This window comes from Coccomyxa subellipsoidea (genome assembly GCF_000258705.1).
Source record: "Coccomyxa subellipsoidea C-169, whole genome shotgun sequence".
In the NCBI taxonomy this organism is placed as follows: domain Eukaryota; kingdom Viridiplantae; phylum Chlorophyta; class Trebouxiophyceae; family Coccomyxaceae; genus Coccomyxa; species Coccomyxa subellipsoidea.
The window spans coordinates 1,048,272-1,066,074 of record NW_005178022.1 but is presented as its reverse complement, the minus strand read 5'-3'; the positions used below and the strand labels follow the sequence as shown (position 1 = coordinate 1,066,074).

General features: G+C 50.1%; 5 protein-coding genes across 5 annotated transcripts; 3 read left to right on the top strand and 2 right to left on the bottom strand.

The window, feature by feature from the left end:
* The first annotated feature begins 7 nt into the window (after positions 1-7).
* COCSUDRAFT_54837 (hypothetical protein) lies at positions 8-3,801 on the top strand. The gene is made up of 10 exons (XM_005643484.1): positions 8-260; positions 621-888; positions 978-1,116; positions 1,248-1,324; positions 1,447-1,618; positions 1,765-1,915; positions 2,034-2,147; positions 2,312-2,492; positions 2,582-2,725; positions 2,895-3,801. The coding sequence occupies exons 1-10, from the start codon at positions 220-222 to the stop codon at positions 3,168-3,170; spliced, it is 1,563 nt and encodes a 520-aa protein (XP_005643541.1). The 5' UTR covers positions 8-219; the 3' UTR covers positions 3,171-3,801.
* A 663-nt stretch (positions 3,802-4,464) lies between these two features.
* On the top strand, positions 4,465-6,258 carry COCSUDRAFT_31544 (hypothetical protein). The gene is made up of 7 exons (XM_005643483.1): positions 4,465-4,662; positions 4,747-4,794; positions 4,885-4,983; positions 5,082-5,192; positions 5,283-5,407; positions 5,507-5,690; positions 5,861-6,258. The coding sequence occupies exons 1-7, from the start codon at positions 4,565-4,567 to the stop codon at positions 6,030-6,032; spliced, it is 837 nt and encodes a 278-aa protein (XP_005643540.1). The 5' UTR covers positions 4,465-4,564; the 3' UTR covers positions 6,033-6,258.
* Positions 6,259-6,838: 580 nt separating this feature from the next.
* On the top strand, positions 6,839-10,321 carry COCSUDRAFT_31541 (20S proteasome beta subunit E, type beta 5). The gene is made up of 10 exons (XM_005643482.1): positions 6,839-7,106; positions 7,250-7,379; positions 7,495-7,601; positions 7,702-7,806; positions 7,911-8,053; positions 8,160-8,251; positions 8,341-9,630; positions 9,738-9,870; positions 9,982-10,071; positions 10,200-10,321. Exons 1-7 carry the CDS (start codon positions 6,981-6,983, stop codon positions 8,466-8,468), a joined length of 831 nt encoding a protein of 276 aa, XP_005643539.1. The 5' UTR covers positions 6,839-6,980; the 3' UTR covers positions 8,469-9,630; positions 9,738-9,870; positions 9,982-10,071; positions 10,200-10,321.
* Positions 10,322-10,445: 124 nt separating this feature from the next.
* COCSUDRAFT_34444 (hypothetical protein) lies at positions 10,446-11,474 on the bottom strand (the record flags this gene model as incomplete). Its single annotated transcript, XM_005643481.1, has 2 exons — positions 11,089-11,474; positions 10,446-10,993 (listed from the first exon to the last, which is right to left on the bottom strand). Coding segments are annotated over exons 1-2 (364 nt in total), but the record flags the coding sequence as incomplete, so codon positions are not given.
* Positions 11,475-11,559: 85 nt separating this feature from the next.
* COCSUDRAFT_54834 (S-adenosyl-L-methionine-dependent methyltransferase) lies at positions 11,560-13,764 on the bottom strand. The gene is made up of 8 exons (XM_005643480.1): positions 13,548-13,764; positions 13,293-13,445; positions 13,032-13,169; positions 12,807-12,930; positions 12,542-12,693; positions 12,305-12,416; positions 12,051-12,173; positions 11,560-11,912 (listed from the first exon to the last, which is right to left on the bottom strand). The coding sequence occupies exons 1-8, from the start codon at positions 13,670-13,672 to the stop codon at positions 11,766-11,768; spliced, it is 1,074 nt and encodes a 357-aa protein (XP_005643537.1). The 5' UTR covers positions 13,673-13,764; the 3' UTR covers positions 11,560-11,765.
* Positions 13,765-17,803: the final 4,039 nt, after the last annotated feature.

Sequence of the window (17,803 nt, the reverse complement as noted above, 5' to 3'; positions counted from 1 at the left end):
CTTGCGTGCTGTGAACGGCTGGAAGATCACCGGAACACCGACAATGATGAATGGTGTGGCGCGAGGTATAGTTCAAAATAGAATCAGGGCGCCGCAGAGCATGAGGATGCGATGAGCGTGAAGGATGGGGGGGCACGCAAAGCTATAGCACACTAGATCTAGTCTGCGTATCATCTCTATAAGAGGGTGGCAAGTCCCGCTGAGAGCAGATTGCCGCGGATGGGAGGGTTGACAGCCGCCTGCAAGTTGATACAGCGGCGGTAAGGCAACCGCTCCACGACACAGTAGACCAGGAGACGGGCCTCGGCCAGGACACAGCACAAAGTCCGCGATGCACATTAATGGCCTTCAGCACAGCAATGCTATTTAAACATGGTATATTGAAATGTGCTGTGCCAGATTCTCAGATACAATCACAGATTTGCGGACCCCATTTTTTCCTGTGCTATTGATCTAGAAACATTGGAGGCCTTTGAGACTCCGTGGGTCAGAGGAATCCCTGCTTGAACTTGGAGAGACTGTTCAGCAGCATTTTCATAACAGTCCTGCGCACGGTTTACCACTCAATCATGCTCTGGTGAAAATCTTAAAGTTGAAGGTTGGCAACTTTTGGCACGCAGGTGCCAATTAAGGGGAGGCTCCGCTATTGTGAATGTGGTCAGCGTCCTCCTTCTGGTCCTCTTCATCTCCACCAGTTTCCAGTCCCCCTTCACCAGACAATCGCAGCCAACAAAACACAGCACCAGGCGGACGCTCCGAGGAGCAGCACATGGGGCGTTTGGAGCGGCGGAGGAGGAATTCAAAGTCGTAGATGCATCCGAGAAGTCCTTCTTCGAGCCATGGATCAAGCAGGATTTTGCTCAGTGGGAGAAGACGGGCATAAAAATGGTAGGCCAACCAAACTTTCAAAGTGACTTGAGCACCTGACGTATGCAACAACAAGTGCAGCCTTGACTGATCCTTCCTCTGTTTTGCAGAGCGCTGTCACTGAGATGGCCCTGCGATACCGCGAGTGCTTTGGGGAGGTTTTCCGTTTCCAGATCATCAATGGCACACTTTGGGTGGATCACATCTCAGAACGACACAGTGGTTGGTACCCATCTCGAATGGGAGCAGGTGAGACACTTGACATGTCTGTGGCAGGAGTGATGATATTTGATTTGTCACAGAGTCTCCAGTATGTCTTCAGGATCATCAAAAGGATTGTCATCGTCTGGCAAAACTTACTCTCTGCTGTGTTTGACCAGGGAGCCTTTCAGCAAAGGGCAAAATTCCTTATGCAATCTTAGCTTTGATGGACACGCTGCGTCATCACCCAGGGCAGGTCAGACAACAACATGCTCACAACTTCCGTTTGCTTCTCTGGCTTGCATGCCGCATGCATTCCTTATTTTGGAGCCGCATTGTCAGACATGATGCTCAGGATTGAAGTGTGATTGCCTGCAGATACCGGACATAGATGCGGTTATTCAGACGTCGGACTTTCCTTGCATGTTGCGGCAGCAGCCGGGGAACACCCCACCCCCACCTGTGTTTGGCTACAACAGCCATGCCCGCTTTGTGGACATCCCCTTCCCAGATTACACCTACTGGGGCCATGAGTACCACAGGCTTGTAGGTGAGCAGGGGTTGCACCATACAGGCATTGAAATCTGCAGAGGCAGCATCCTCCTGCATGTCTGCCTGCTTGTACAGTTGCATATAATCTCTTGCGACAGGCAGGAGTTGCGTTCACTGTACTGACCACTGTGAGCACTGACCTAGATGAGGATGGGCTTCTGCTGTTTGGATGGGAGAAGCAATTCAAGCTGCTGTCGGAGAAATGGAGAGAAAAAGAGATTGCAAGCCGAAAGCCCCAGGTCATTTGGCGCGGCAGGACAGAGGACAAAGAGTATCCAAAAAGGGATGAGCTCAGGTAAAGCAGTTGAACATCCAAAGGGCAGCATCGTTTAGCCAGCAGAATGATGGGATTGTGTGCATAATCCCAGGCCTCTGGCATCTTGCAGAGATGATCATATTGGTTTGCTGAGCAGGAGGCAGTTTGCCCGTTGTGGAGACGAGCTGCGTAGGGAGGGATTTGAGGAGGAAGCAGAGCTGTTCAGCCTTAGAAAGCCAGAAGTGCAGCTGCATGACCTTGGCAACTACAGGTGACCTCCATTCGTTCTCAGCAGAATTGAAGTATATGTAGAAATGTCCAAACACGGAATATTTCAAGGGACATCAACATCTGCAAGAAGTAATTGACGTAAAAAGGATTCTTTCGAAGGAACCTCAGTGTTGATAATCGAAAGCCCTCTTGTCTCTGTGGCAGGTACCTCATGTACATTGAGTCGGACGCCTGGGTCACCAATCTGAAGCAGAAGCTGGCATGTGGGTCAGTGCTGATGAGCAATCAGATGGAATTCTTTGAGTTCTTCACGCGGGCCTTGCAACCAGGCGTGCACTTTGTCGAAGTGGACTCTAAGGATCTTTGCCATGACGCCACCCTGAAGGTAAGAACTGGGGTCTCTGGCTCCTTGTGAATGATTAATTTCTCATGTTGCTGGGCATGAGATATTGAGGCAATGTTACCCTCTCTCAGGTCCAAGGCATGAATGCCGCCATAGAAAAGGGCAGCCAGGAGGAGTCAATGCAGGAGAAGGATGCAGAGAGCAGGAGATTTCTGAAGGAGACCGCCCAAAACTACACAGGTGCACCCTGGGAGATTGGGCAGGCCGGACAAGAGGTAATGGTCTTGCATCCGGGTGAAAATTTGGCAGTGCAAGTTTGCTTGCAACAAATCTAGGCCTTTTGGCAGAACATTGTCCATCCAATCTGTCATTTATGCTGCTCACGCGTTTTGATTTTCTAGAACTCAGCATGCAAGTACTGATGATGTGCGTATGTTCTTGCAGTTTCTCGCGCAGCATGTACAGATGAAGGACGTGCGGCTGTACATTCGGGATGCACTGCGCAAGTATGCGTCCTTGCAGAAGTTTCTTCCCCACACCTCATGGAATGCAGAGTGCTACACTGGAGAGATGCTGCTCGAGCAGTTTGGGTTCCCCTACGCCTATGATAAGCAGGTTGTGAAGCAGGCATATCCATGGCTAGAGAACTATGGCAAGAGCGAGTGCGAGGGGAAGTTGTCGCGGAAACAAGTCGAGAAGGATGACCTCTATCAAGCATAAGGTTTGCCGCCTGGAGGTTTTAGGAGTTCCACTTTGCATGCGTTCTCTTGCCATATTGGGCTGGGCGCATCCACGCGAGCTGTCATGAACAGTTTGCGATATATCAAAAGTAATACAGAATTGGAGTCCTAGTTTCACACAGATTGTCAGCAACTCAGTCTGTCTCTGGAGGTGGAAAGGTTCCAATTTGCATTCAAAGACCCCTACATGCCTGTATTGGGCCATGGAGTGCTCTGATGCAAGCACGGGCGGTCCTGCCATGGGCAAGGTGTGTGGACAGGATTTAGGTCAAGAGGGCTTGTTGATGCGCATCATCATCCTGTGGCTTTCCCTTCTTTGGTATGCGTGGACAATGCGCTAGGAAGGCTTTGCTTGTCTGCGTCAATTGCTCAGTAACATCATTCTTTTGCCCAGATCAGCAGGCCATATCGATGTGGCCGTGCACATGCAACAGATCTGGGAATAGTCAAGTGAGTTCTTTCTCAAAAAGACACGAGTTTTCTGTATCAGAATGAATCAATGAATGATCTATGTGCTTCGCACACGCTGCCTGGGTTGCATTCAAAGCTGCTTGCCCTTCTTTGATACTGACAACCCAGGAGTTATTCCTGTAACAGGCTGATTTCTTGACCTTGCCAGCGCTGATCACACATTTCAACACAATTACTAGAATTATCCGATCATGATTCATGACAATCTCACAGGCAGTCGAAACCTGACCAGCTGATCTTCACAGACGAGAAATGATTATTGATGCTGCTGCTTATTTTAGCCTGCAGAGCAGTTCAAAGTTGACCTTTCAAAAGGGCCCATATGATGATGATATTGACATCAGCTTGAGAAATGAAGTATAATCTAGCCTCTGCCCCTGCTCAGGCCTGGGGTGCAATTACAGATACTAACATTCAAACACCATCACCGCAGCCCATATGGCCAGCACTGTCACCTGCGCAGTGCATGCAGCCATGCGCACTCGACACAGCCTGCCACTGAGGGCCGGCGCCGGTGCCAGGCTGTAAGTTGAACGGCAGCCCCCGCTGTTGGCTGGCCCTCACCGCCCATTTCTGTCCACACATGCATGCATGCATGCAAAGACCGTCCTCCTGTATTGTGACTTCAGAAAAATAAATTTTATCTATCAAATCAAGGCCAGGCTTCAGCATTGCTCGTTCAGAAAGGCCTGCAGAAAGGAAAGCCAATTTTGGACTTCCAGATGGCGTCAGCTCAGCTGCTTGTGCAAGCACGAAGTCCAGAGGGAATTTACAGGATCAAAAGCTTCCGTGTCAATCATATTGTGATTTCCTGGTATTGTGGGTGCAGTCATGATCATCCAACGCATTTGATGTGAGAGTTGTGGAAAGGTTCAAGGACGCATGGTGACTGCAGAGTAGGTGATGCAGTCTCTTGACAGGCTTCTGGTACCATGCTTGTTGGTGCTGCTCGCAGCGATCAAGCCGCTTGGTGTACTTGGCCACAGATCCCTGAGAATCAGGTGAGTCTGGTCGCGTTTGTTCAGTCACCTTGGGAACAGTGATCTCGGTGATTGCCTGACTTTATCGTTTGCACCTCCACGTAGGGACATTCCCACGACCTTGCAAACTTGCAACAATACTATACAAGGGAGGTGGGTCACCTTGCAGCTGTTCTTGCCTGAGAAAATTATATTCTTCAATACTTCAGAGCACAAAAGGGAGGGCTAACCGTGAGTAAGCAGGTGGCAAGTTGCGGACAGTCAGGGCATGCTATGCTCGAGACAGAGTTTAAGACCAGACAATGGATGCTGCTCAGCTGGCGACAAGTATTCTTGCGCAACGTAGGAAAAACTACCAAGCCTCCCTCTCCAGATTGTTTTTCAGAGAAAGCCTGGTCCTTGAAGATTGACTTGTACCAATCTCCAAATTGTCTATGCAGGTGCAACATGCATGATAGCTGCTGTGCAGACTACGAACACTGTGTGTCTTGCTGTCAAGACCCACAGCACGGGCTCCCAGATTTGAGCACAGTTCACCGGGCTCCTGACAGGTGATCACTGCTAGCCGATTCAATATTGCGTACCATCTCCTGTAGATTCGCCTCAAGGCATGAAATAGCAACTGCTCTGTGACTGTGCAGGCCTGAGACGGGACTTTGGCCCTCTGTATTTGAGTACTGTCGGAATAAGTGTCGAACTTCCAGCAAGTCCACTGTACATGAGAATGCATACCTGTCACCATTTCATCACTGTTTTTCATCCTCAGGTGAGCTCGAGCATACTTAACTTATTCAGGTAGTGGCCAACTGCATGTGATGGACTGGTGGTGTTCACAGTGTCAGTACGCCACTGCTCACATATGCAGGGAAGCCGACGACCGCAGCACCACCAACTCCTCCAATACCCAAGTCTGTGACAGTGGTGCTGGGGTCGGCGGGGCAGTCTTGCAATGCACTCTGCGAAAGCACTGGTCGGCGCTGTGCGCAGCAGCATCTCGCCTCCCTGAACAATTGCAATGTGCTTCGAGAGCACTACGCATGCGAAGCAGGGTGAGCCTCATTCATGGCCAGAGGCTGCCAAATCCAAAACTTGACAATATCGTAAGGGATATGCTCAAAAAAGTAAAATTTCACAGGTTTGCAGCGCCGGTGGGCATTGCGAACCTCCTTAAGCCTGAATATGCTGACCTCTACTGTGTAACTATTTGCCGCTGCAACAGGTGTGAGCCAGACTCAGGGACAGCTGATGCACCAATATATGTGAACGCGTCTGCCCCTAAGCAACAGCGGCCGACCATTTGTCTGACTATGGACTCAAAGGTCAACCAGTTCTCCTGTGAGGCAACATCTGCCAGCAATCATCGCCTCTGTCCTTGTATTGAGGCCTCCTGATATGCTGAGAATCTTGTCATCCTGATGTTGAGTTTGTATGGAACAATCCGTTGAACAACTAACTTGAACATTTTCCTTTGCTTTCTTTTGGAACAGTCAACAGTCTTCTGATATGCTAGCAATATGCTTGAAGCTGATGGTGTCAGCTGCTGGCTGCTGCAGCAAAGTGCTGCATTGCAAGTCTTTTATGAGAGTGACCATGATCATGTAATGCATTCGGCCTTTCAGCATTGATCAAGATGAAGAGCTTGAAGGACAGTCACCCTTGTGGCATATCCAATTTGCATGCACGGGCCCCGGCAGGCCCGGCCAGGCCTTGAACTGCCTGCCTAGGAACTTCCTTGAAGCAGTGCTACTTTGCACACTGGAACTGTGCAGTGCCTGATGCGGTGTTGCCATGGTCGGATGCTACCGTCGTAGTTTGTTAACAAATTACCTTGATGCCTGGATTCAATCCAATTCAATGAGAGAAGTTATCTCATTATCATAATCGCATGCAATGACTCATGCGCATCCGGATTGCATGCGCAAAATGTTGGGCTTTAAAGTGTGGGCTAGCTGATGAGCGCTGATCATGATCGATCTGAACCCTTCATTGTCATCTGCCCATGCAGGACTAGACTTCTAGCAATAATTTGTTATCACCGAGTCCTTCTTTTTTTCTCTCAGTTTCTCCAGACTGGCCAGTCATGATGCATGCCTTACAAGGGGGAGGGAACGCCTCTCATCGGTTGCATGAGGCATTCATGCTTTCTTGCTTTCTGCCTCCTCTCATCGACACTCAAGAAGATCCTCGAACAGGACTTGAAGGAAGCTCTTGTGAGATACAACTGGAGCTTAACGGGGACTTCGTTTCCCAAAGGATCAGTGTCTAGAGCGGGTTTGCAATCTTGTTCATCAGTCTTGTGGAATCGGACTGGCACGACCGGGTCCCTCTGTAGAAGTCTTATGGACAAATTGGACTTTTCTGCGTTGTGTTCGCGGCCTCTCAGCGAGAAGTCCGGCGCGTGCGTTGAGGACGTCGCTTCCATCACTTCTGCTGTGCAGGACTTTCCCCTACCGCAAGTCCAGGATGTAGGTTTCGCTGCGTGCTGACATATGAACAGGAAAACATGATCATGTTCTCCGGGTATCTTTCAACGCTATGCCAATGCTCGAGTTGTAGCTCTTAAAGGAGATAGTGTCAGACAGCTCATCACTGGGTGATTAACTTGCAGGTGGACAGATTCGAGAACGAAGTAATGTCTTACGTCAAGCCGAATCACGGCACAACAACACTGGGATTCATCTTCAAGTATGGTGTGATTATTGCAGTCGACTCGAGGGCTAGCATGGGCTCCTATATATGTGCGACTTCCTCCTCTGCTTCAAGCACCTCAAATTGGACACATGTCCATCTTTACGTTTGGTTTTGCCCTCACTATCTGTGCCGGTCCCTGAAGCGCTTTGTTATGCCCCACAGCTTCGCAGACAGTGAAGAAAGTCATTGAGATCAACCCGTACCTGTTGGGCACAATGGCTGGTGGAGCGGCTGACTGCCAGTTCTGGCAGAGAAATCTTGGCCAGCAGGTGATGGTGGCAAAGCTCTTTTTGAATGAGGCATGTGCTTGTGAGTTCTGCCAACGACAATGTGTAGTATTTAGAGAGGCTGAAAATTTCTTGGTTACAGTGCCGATTGTACGAGCTGAACAACGGCAAGCGGATATCCGTCAGGGCAGCATCAAAGCTCCTAGCGAATGTCATGTTCAGCTACAAGGGATACGGACTGTCGATGGTGAGCGACTGTCAACATATCCTTCCAATATAGTCCATGGTGGTCAGGCTTTTGACACTGTGTTCCTTTCGCGTGCCATGGCCAACATTCTCATGTGACCGCAGGGAACTATGGTGGCTGGCTATGATCCCACTGGCCCTGGACTGTATTATGTGGACAGCGACGGGCAGCGCACAAAGGGGCAAATCTTCTCTGTGGGCTCTGGCAGCCTGTATGCGTATGGAGTGCTTGACAATGGGTACAAGTGGTAAGTCCACAAAACTCAATTGCACCAAGACAGCAGAACAACAGCCGCTAAATTACTTTTCGCTGTCACTCTGTGCACAATTTTCATGAATGGTCGTGCTCTGCAGGGATATGGATGTGGAGGATGCAATTGAGCTGGGCAGGCGTTCCATCTATCATGCAACATTCAGAGATGCCGTCAGCGGTGGAACAGTCAGCGGTATCTTGTCCCTCCTGCTTCTTGAAATTGGATATGGTTTCTCTCTTGCTTGCATGTGTGCGCAGACACTAAGTGTTAGTGGCCTGCAGTGTACCATGTCACAGCGGATGGCTGGAAGAAGGTCAGAGGAGACGATGTTGGAGAGCTGCACTATGAGTACTACCCGACTCCTGAGGCCCATCCTTGCCATCGTGCTGATCCCCTAGAGACAGCCTGATCAGGGAGCACTTGATGGCATGATGCTGCCTGCAGATGGTGCAGCCTCCTTGTACTCGTGTGCAAGCGTTTGCACAACAATTGAGTGCACTTTATTCAATTAGCCAAATACATTCTTTGGCATCGTGGGACATTAGAGGGGTGAATTTACACGATTGGGAATTCATCCCGTGCATGCCTTGCTGTAGTGGCCGTTGAATCAAACAATACGCTTTGACGAAGTCTGGCTGAACCATGTATATGCCATATCACTTTGTTGGCATCATGTGCTAGCACGCTAAAGAGCGCTCAGCTACCGAACCGCAGGCTCATGCCATGTGTAACATCCTTGATCAAGTCATGACTCAATTGATTTGCACATGTTGCATCTATAAAACTAGCTTTTCAGGAATGCTGTCATGGTGCAAGCTTTAGAAGGCGTTAATGCCAACAAGCATATTCTCAAATGCACATCAGTGACTATGAGATGGAGCGCTTGCAATTGCTCATCAAGGCTTGAGCCCGCCGGTATGGCCAGTCTCTTGCAGGATTCTGCAAGTATTTTGTGCTGGACCTGGTACTTGACAAAAATGAAGACCTGCTTCAGCCTCCTCGCACATCTGGCTCAGTGCCCTGCATGCACGCTCCACTCAATAGAACAGCCTACGGAGCACGTCTGCATCTGCAGAGGTCCAATATATTACAGCTGGTTAAAGTGCATGCTCTCATCAAATCAGGGTGGCATTCCAAGTCCCATTGTTCGCTTTGAATCGGCCAACAGCTACAGCAAAAGCACCTTTGACTTCTCAGGTTAAGGCTGGCAAGAGCTAGATAGCCCTTACAATGCCTGCATACTCAGCTTTAGAACACCCTGGTGCAAAAGAACCCTATGTGTGGACAATATTCTTGGAGCATCCAAGGGCCTGCAAGTGTATAGTGAAAAAATCCGAGCTCTTCTGCCAAACTCCCCTTCTGTCAATGGAGATCACAAATCGCATCAAATTGCGGTGTGTATCCTGGGGGTCATGATTTCTCAGGTCATGGCCGCAACTGTACCAGATAGAGCTACTACAGACGGTCAGCATCCTCATAATGAGGCTGCCATATGTTACAGACTGCTCATTGGCCTCCAATTTGTTCGAGAACGCAGTCAATGACATCATTGTCCTCCATGCTGTGTTCACCTGTCCAGACAGCACAGGTGTTCAGCAGCAGAGGAGTCAGCTGCCGGCATCAAGCTGCTTTGCTGAGTGCACAACTGCCGCATGCATGGACATTGTTGGGAACATACCAGGGGTGAGGTTTGGGGCCAGCCTCTGTCCATCGTACAAGAACCTTATGGCAGCCACATCTACAGATCTCTTGGCAGCATAGGCCTCCATGATTTTCTGAAATTTCGTGTGAGTCTTGACCTTGAAATGAACCTGCAGATCAGCATTAGCAGCAGGATGTTGCACAACAACGTATCTCCGATGATCAACAGAGTCAGCAGAAGCAAGAAAGTAATCGCCAACACCGCTGATCCTCAATCGTACCTCAGTGTCATTCTGGTCCTTGACCACCAAATTTATCACATTCCCATTCTCGACCTTGGGTTTCGTCTCAGCGTTTTGATCCGCCATTATCTGCCACACAACAGCGACCTCAATACAATGTTACTATGGGCCAAGCCACACCATAAGTACACCATACATTTGGAAGTAGATTTTGTGAAAATACAACCTCAGCAAAAGTGAGTAGAATGTGAAATTACCTGTAGGGCGCACTTTCTGAAGGACAGAAGAAGTGAGGGCTGTGCAAACGGCAAGCCAGGAACCTAGATCAAAGCTGCACTCCTCAAGTAAAAGTACTCTTTCTGCTTTCTAACGAAGCTGCAGATCAATACTTGTGATGAATGAGGCGCGTCGTGCCTGCTTTGCGCGCAATGGTTGAGAAAAACCCCCCTCAGGTCCATCGAATCCAGGGGATTTTTAGGCAAACCTAAGCCTCTCACCGAGTCCTTGAACATTAAAAAATTTATCATCCCCCGGACGACATAACCGCCGGGCACAAAGCGACGCTTCAACAGAGGCGGCCCTGACAGCAACAATGTGAGTATACAACAGTGGAGCAGACAGAGGCCAGGCGATAGCGGCTGGGAAGCATAACAATAAATTGATCTTAATGACGCAGTAGTAAAGATATCTAGGACGGCCAAGCTTTGGTTGGGGCGGAAGAGGCAACAGCCGCCAGCCGCCATTACCAGTAAAAGAAGGATGCGACGGCTGTTTGCATCATTGTCTGACGCGAAGAATCGACCGCAGTAATAGAAATGGCCATGAGACCTTTTACAGAACAAGCAGATTTTGCAGTGTTGCGTTCTTGTGTGTGCCCTGCCAAACCCAGGCAGGATGTTCTGGGTCCTGGTCCAAACCTAGGACAAAGCGCGTACAAGCTGTATTGGGGCTTTGAGGAGATCTCAGTCTAACCTCCTGCAGTTTTCACCCGATTGCAGCTCCTTGAACACCTGCCAGTCCAGGTGTGCCTTTGCAAACCACTCAGCTGTGCTCCTTGTGGGGGTACTTGATCCACAGTGCAAGTGCAGGTCTTAGGATCTGTTTGGTGACCTTGCATTGCTGGTTCGGTACGGGTCTACATGCTGCTGTGTAGTAGCTTAGCAATACAGGTGGCGGCAAGCATTGTGGGGCATTGGGTACCCCCCTTGCTTGTTTCACCGAGAAGCGCTGTTATTGCAAGGATCTGGGCAGTCTTTACAATTACAGCAAATGGCTGGACCCACCCGCAGCACGCACAATCTGTTTGGCCTGTGATTCGCGTCCATGTCCTGCCCTTGACTTGTCGCTGATTTGGACCGACATACATCCACAAGCAGCCTTGCAGTCCTTTTTGGCAGTTGATACTTGTCTGCGTGCTGGGATGCATATTTTCAAGTATTCATGATGTGTGTGCTACTGATGGTTTGAGATATGTGGGACGCTTAATCAGCCCTGTGTGGCTGGAAAAAGTGTAATCTCTCTCTCTCTCTCTCCCCCACTACCTAGGATCAAGACTCAGCATGGCCAGATCTCCAGAGCCTAGGCATATGAGGCCCCCGGCCGATTGGTCATCATGATGGTGAGAACCTGTTGGCATCAGTACTGGTGGTCATCATTTTCTATGACTCATTGCTGGGAGCAGATGCCATCAGTGATCGTCATTTGGCTGTGCAACAGACTGGACTGCCACAACACAGCAGTTGACCTTGCAATCTATGCAGCGTCATTTATGCAGCACCAATGGTAGCCTATTAATGTGGCTGCCCAGGTAATTGGCTAAGAGATCAAATACGGGGTTTCTGGACAGCAAACATGATGAATCGGTTTGTTCTATGTCGCTGGAAATCCTGCAATCCCATGGCCGCAGTTAACTCACGCAGTTCCGCCTCCTCCCACCACTGGTAATTTGAGCCGCCAGACATGGGATCAAGCTGCACAACAGCACAGAGTCAGGCCTTGACCTCGATAGGCATTGACCAGAGCCCATCATTGTCTGGCAGAAGGCAATTTGACAGGCACCGCTTGGCAATTCAAAGCCTTCAAGGTATCATAATTTGAAATTGACTTACCGAATTCAAAGGCCTGACGAGATCATCATTATTGAGCAGCTGCCCGAGAGGTGCAGAAGCCTTCAGGAATGTGGAGCCAACAAAGACACCACCCGGTCTTAACACTCTGCTGATTTCAGCCACCTGCATTCAACAGTTCTTTGCCCTACCAAACCTCTTTGACTTAGTAATGGGTAAGGCCAGACATGCAAGAGGCTGCTTTGCTTGTGTGTGATTCCTGTGTCTCACTCTCATGCCACAGCTGAAAAGCCTACCGCCATTGTTGGATTTGGCCAGCAATGAATGGCAGCGCCAGCATGGATGGCAGCAACAGACCCAGTGGGGAATGGCAGACGCCCCACATCTGCTCTTAGTAATACGTACTGCCTGCACCATCGACAATGAGTATTTGGAAAAAGATCAGAGGCCCGACACAAAGTTCTTGTGACAGAACCAGTAACAAAAGTAAGCATAAACCCCTCTGGATAAACAAAGAGGTGCTGCAGACAAACCTCGTATCCAAGCTTCTATCCTCATCGAAGAATTGCTTGGCTTGAGTCAACATGGACTCCGAGAAGTCTGCAGCAATCACTCCAGCAAACTTGCCGCTCCTCACAAAGCGTCTCGAAAACAACCCGCTCCCGCAGCTCATATCCACCAACACCTGCACCAGAAATAGCATTCCTTTCTGAGATCCTTCAGGTCCTCACAGGTACTCGAGGGATACATGCTGTTCACAATTTTAGCCTCAGATTGTTCAGCTGGACTGTTTCGTACCTCGCCATATGCAGCTTGCAGGTAATCCATAGCCATCTCAAACTCCTTCTGCTCACCGGGAAACCCTGCCCATGTGAAGCTGCTCCTCCAACCCCGCTCATAAGCAAATGAAACCAGAGGACTCCTGTGATTGCAGCACGATAATTTGGCACAGGAACACGTTCAGCGCATGGAGTGTGACAGGATCTGCCATGCATGAGCAGCCAGATCAGACGAAGTATGTACCTGAAAATCTGTGTGCCTCCCCAGAAAGACTGCTTGTACACACGAGCAGGCGCTCCAGATGTTGACGTCAGGTCAACTGATTTTTCGTTGGCAGAAAAAGTCCGAGCACAGCGGTCGCAGTGCAACGCCTGTGCAAGCCTGCAGCACCCAACCCAGGGCACATGAATCCTTGAGGTTCATGAGTGGCATTGCAGGGGACAGTTTCTGCTGTGAGGCCCCGCACAAGCATCAGAAGACTATAGTTTTCCTTGCGCAGCATACCCTTGGTTTGATTTCTGGATGGAAAACTCTGTAGTGAGACAGATCGGACAGGCAAAGTTGTACTCCACGCTGTCCTTCACTCTCTCACTGTCTGTACCAAGAGGCCTTGCTGAGATAGGCTGAGCAGTGGCGCGGCATGGGACTACTCTTAGCCTGCTGCAAAGCTAAGCAAAAGATCAGTTTTCTACTGGCCAGCAATATGAAAGAAATTGGACAGAACAGTGCCAGAGCAAACAGTCGAGATCTCTTTTTCACCTTCTGAGAATTAAGGGAGTCTGCCGAAGCCTGAGATCTTTCGTCACATTCAGAGATGATCCGAAACGGTGCATGCGAGAAAGGACGTGCATGTTCTGTGCGTATGCAGTCCCATCGGCTACCATGCGAACGACTGGACAACAAGACTGGATACAATATCGCTTCAACTGGATCCAGCAACAAAAGAGAGCAAACGTTCCTTTACGTACACTTTTCTTATAATTCACTTGTGGTCTATATCTCCAAAAAGGACTTTCATTGTGTAGATGTTGAGTCCACGTGGCACTTTTGGAAGAGCTTTCCCTTGATACATTCTGCGCCAGAAGGACATTTGCTTCTAGAGTATACAAATTAGACATTGGTGTTGTTCTTTGATAATTTTATTTTCGCTTTTGGACAAGCCTTGCGTTGAAGAGTTGTTCTCCACAACATGACAACCTTTCCTGCGTCACAAAGGTGAGGGGGATATGAGTTGGCAGTATCAGAGGGGAAGACAAGAAAGCAGGGGTAAGGGTACTTCGCGGGGCTTAGGAGCGAGGAACAGGACATGGCACCGCCAGGAGACCGTGGTCAGGGATGTTCAAGCGCAAGCGGATGGTGAGGCTTCAGAAATGCCTTGTTATTTTGTTTGCAGTGCTTGAATGTATGAAATAGCCTCATATTCTTGTTGGCTGCTACAATGTCGGCAGGGCAGAGTTGGGATCCCTTCCGCCCTGTGGAACCTTTAGCGCCAACTCCAGCAAACTTGGCTGCTCCTCAGAAACCCATAGAAGCACAAATGGGAGTAATGCCAGGCACTTATGCTCGCCAGCGTCCAAATCAGCTTGTCCGTGCTGCATTGGGCAACAGCAGCTTGGCTGACGGTGCACATGTGAAGACCTGTGCAAACACAGTTGCACCCCTTCATGTTTCCAGCTCGCTGGCCGTGCCAGCCTTGTCAGGTGAGACACTAGGTACAGCATTTTCCAAATATCCAGTACTGCCAGTGTGTTCAAGGGAAGATAACATCTCTGAGCATTTTTGCTCTTTGGAATCCAGGGCCGACGCCACCCATAGCATCTGCCACAGCCCCCAATGCAGCGTTCAGAGCAGGGCACGAAGCTTCATCATACAAGCTACCCTCAAGCATACAGAAAGCGAGTTCCAACGTGGCGAATGAGAAGCTACAGCACACAGCAGCTTCCCCAAGTGCAGCAGCTCATTCAAACGCCTCAATCCGATCTGGGAGTACTAGGTACCTGCGAAAGAGGCCAAATCAGCTGTGCAGGCTGCCGAGTCAGTCACCAAGCATGGCGCCTTTAGCAGCGAGTGATACTGCGTCATCAAGAGGGAGGAGAAGTGTGTTGGTGGTGAGGCAGAAGCTGCTCACTTCTGCCAGACCGTCTCAGCGCCGCACAGCTCCATCCCAGGGTCTGACCAGGAAGGCGCTCTCGGTGCTGAAGCCGCAACACAGGAGCAGGGTGTACATCAGGGCTGGGAGTGCTGTCTTGCCATCTCGTGCCTGGGCTTCTCTGCCCAAAAGAGGTGTGTGATCCTCAACTCTGGTTGCAGGTGGACGCCCTCCGTTCTGAACAAGCAGTTGCACCAGACTTTATCTCAAGACCAGCTTCAACCTTTTTGTGGATGCTGCAGGTGCTGCTTCTCAAGCTTCGCCTGCTGAGCAGCAGCAAGGCAGCCTTGTGCAGAAGCATGTGCAGAACCAAACCCCGGTGAAGAGGCCCGTGTACAAGCATGTGGGCAGAGGAAAGCTTCAGCTTCTTGTGAGCAAGGATAAGGCGGCGGCAATCAATAGGAGTCAGCAACAGAATGCCTGGGTAGGTATGCGGGTTGAACAAGATTGATCATTTGGTGGCAGCAATTTTATGCATGGTAAAACGGTAAAGCAGTAAGAAAGAAGCAGATTCGTGATTGCATGCAGGTCCGACCAGGTGCTCCTCTGAGGCGCAAAGCCGTCTTGATAAGGAAGCGATTACCCTCTGGTGAGAGTCTTTTGTTACGGCAGGGTTTTTGGAATATCTTTTGTGCCATTTTGTTTACTGCAGTCCAAGGTCCATGACTGCTTACTATATTAAACATGCGTGTAGATGCAGTGAGAGATGGCGGCAAGGTGCTGACACGACGTCCCGTGCAACTGAGGCGGATCGGTGGCCAAATGTACCGGTTGGTGACTAATGGAGCAGGTCACACGCTGCAGCGCCAGCAATCGCTGAAACAGACTCAGCAGCGGGCGCGTCAGACACCACGGCCTCTAGTCAAGAAGGTCTGTGCTTTTACTTTTGCATGATCACTGCTCTAATTATCTGTTCTGGTGCCTTGCTGCTCGTGCATCTCTGTCATGTGTCCTCGGGCCAGGTGTCTGATTGGTGACGTGGGTGCGCCAGGCAGCAAGGTATGTGCGGCAGGGCAGCAGATTGGTCAGAGTCGGCACGCCGGCTGCGGCGCGCCAGTCCGTCACGCTGAGGGGCGGCCAGAAGTCTAGCGTCGCCGCAAGGCTCGTGGCCAGGGCTGTGATTGGCAAGAGATCCGGCGCGCAGGCCCCTCGCGCTCAGCTTGTGCGCCGCAGTGCTTCCTCTCACAGAACCATGTACTGCCCAAAATACTGCAGGTGGGATCCTGAGATCTGATCGCAGCCTCTAATGGGCACTCTGCATCAAATCTTGCTTTCTATCAAGATGTGGAACTTCCACTTATTTGCCAATCTCAAGAGTCTACTGTTTGGTTGCAGGACTGGGGTGTGTGCAGGACAGGCAAATGGGCAGTGCACGCTGGTGCATGACAAGTCCAAGGTGGCTGTGTGCTCAGCCTGGCTGTCTGGATCCTGCTCCAGCTCAGCAGAGTGCACGCTTCAGCACAAAGCATGCCCAGACCTGATGCCCCTCTGCCAATTCTACCTCAAGGTGGTTTTGACCTCCCACAGCAAGGGAAACGGTGACAGGCGCTGTGGTCGGCCCTTCTGGTCTATACATGTCGAGGTTGTCAAGTCATAGTGCATGCATGGTGTGCAAGGCACAGACTCCGCAGGTGAGGAGGCATTTTTTTGCGCAGGGATCCTGCACCAAGGAGAACTGCCCCTATCTGCACAGGAAGATAGATCTAGGCGCTCCAGTGTGCAGGGCATTTGTGGAGGGGGTGTGCTTGAGGGGAGCTCTGTGCCCTCACAAGCACCTGACTGCACGCATGGTCAAGGAGCTGCGTGCTTCACGCTCCCTCGTCACCGCATCTGAGCCCTCGGTGCCCATTCCCTTCTGTCACGCGCTCCTGTCACCCCACATTGCTCTGCTCCTGACCTGCCAATTGGAATTTTCAGGGTGCAACTCTGGATCATTCCCTCTACATGCTTTAATTGAGCTCCCCATCCTTTTCTGTGCAGCGAGGACATTCCTGTAAATGGCTGTTCATATTACATTATGCAGGATGCGCTGTTTGTGTGAGACTTCACGTGAACAGGGACAGGTGAAGCATCCAGGCGCTGCCGCCGACCCAGCTGTTGCTGCGGCAGAGGAAGCTGCAGTGGGCGAGAAGGTCGTGCAGGCCGGTGTGCACCAGAAGAAAAGAAAATGGCGCTATTTCTGGGGTGAAGAAGGGGAGGATAGCTGAGGTTTTGTCAACTGTGGTTTCAAGGTCTCCCTGCTATGCTGATTTGCCTTGTATTTGCTGTACATTCTTGTCATGGAGCAATAGACTGGAAGCTCCCATGTATATAGTTGTAGGCGTTGTAAATTGAGCAGTGCATCCCCAAATCGTGTTGTAATCCTATTGTCTCTATCTGAGAGACAATAGGACATGAGATTGCTGGAGGTCGCAATGTAATAAGATACGTGCACCAGTTGTTTCCTATTTGTTCATGTCCATAAGTGGAATGCCTCAATGCACTCTGGAGTCTACTTCTGAAATATACCACTCAAATGAGGAATGACATCCAGAGATATGAAGTGACAAGTTGATGCTGACATCATCCTGACATTCACTCACATGCCCCCAAGGTAGGTCCCCACAGCACTTCCCTTCCTCATTTACCGCAATAATTGATGTGCGCTTTCCTCGGAAGTTCAAATACACTACACTTTCATTCAAGTGAAGCTTTGCAACTTGCTGCCAACGTTGTTGCACCTAAAAAGTTCTCTTTGAGACTCAGCACTTGAACCTGTCCCCTGAAGCAGGCGGCTGAGGGGACGCAGCAATTAATTAATCGTAAAATCTTCACGAACAGTACTGTCAGATGAGCTCGCGAGCAGAGCATGTGAAGCAACTCATGG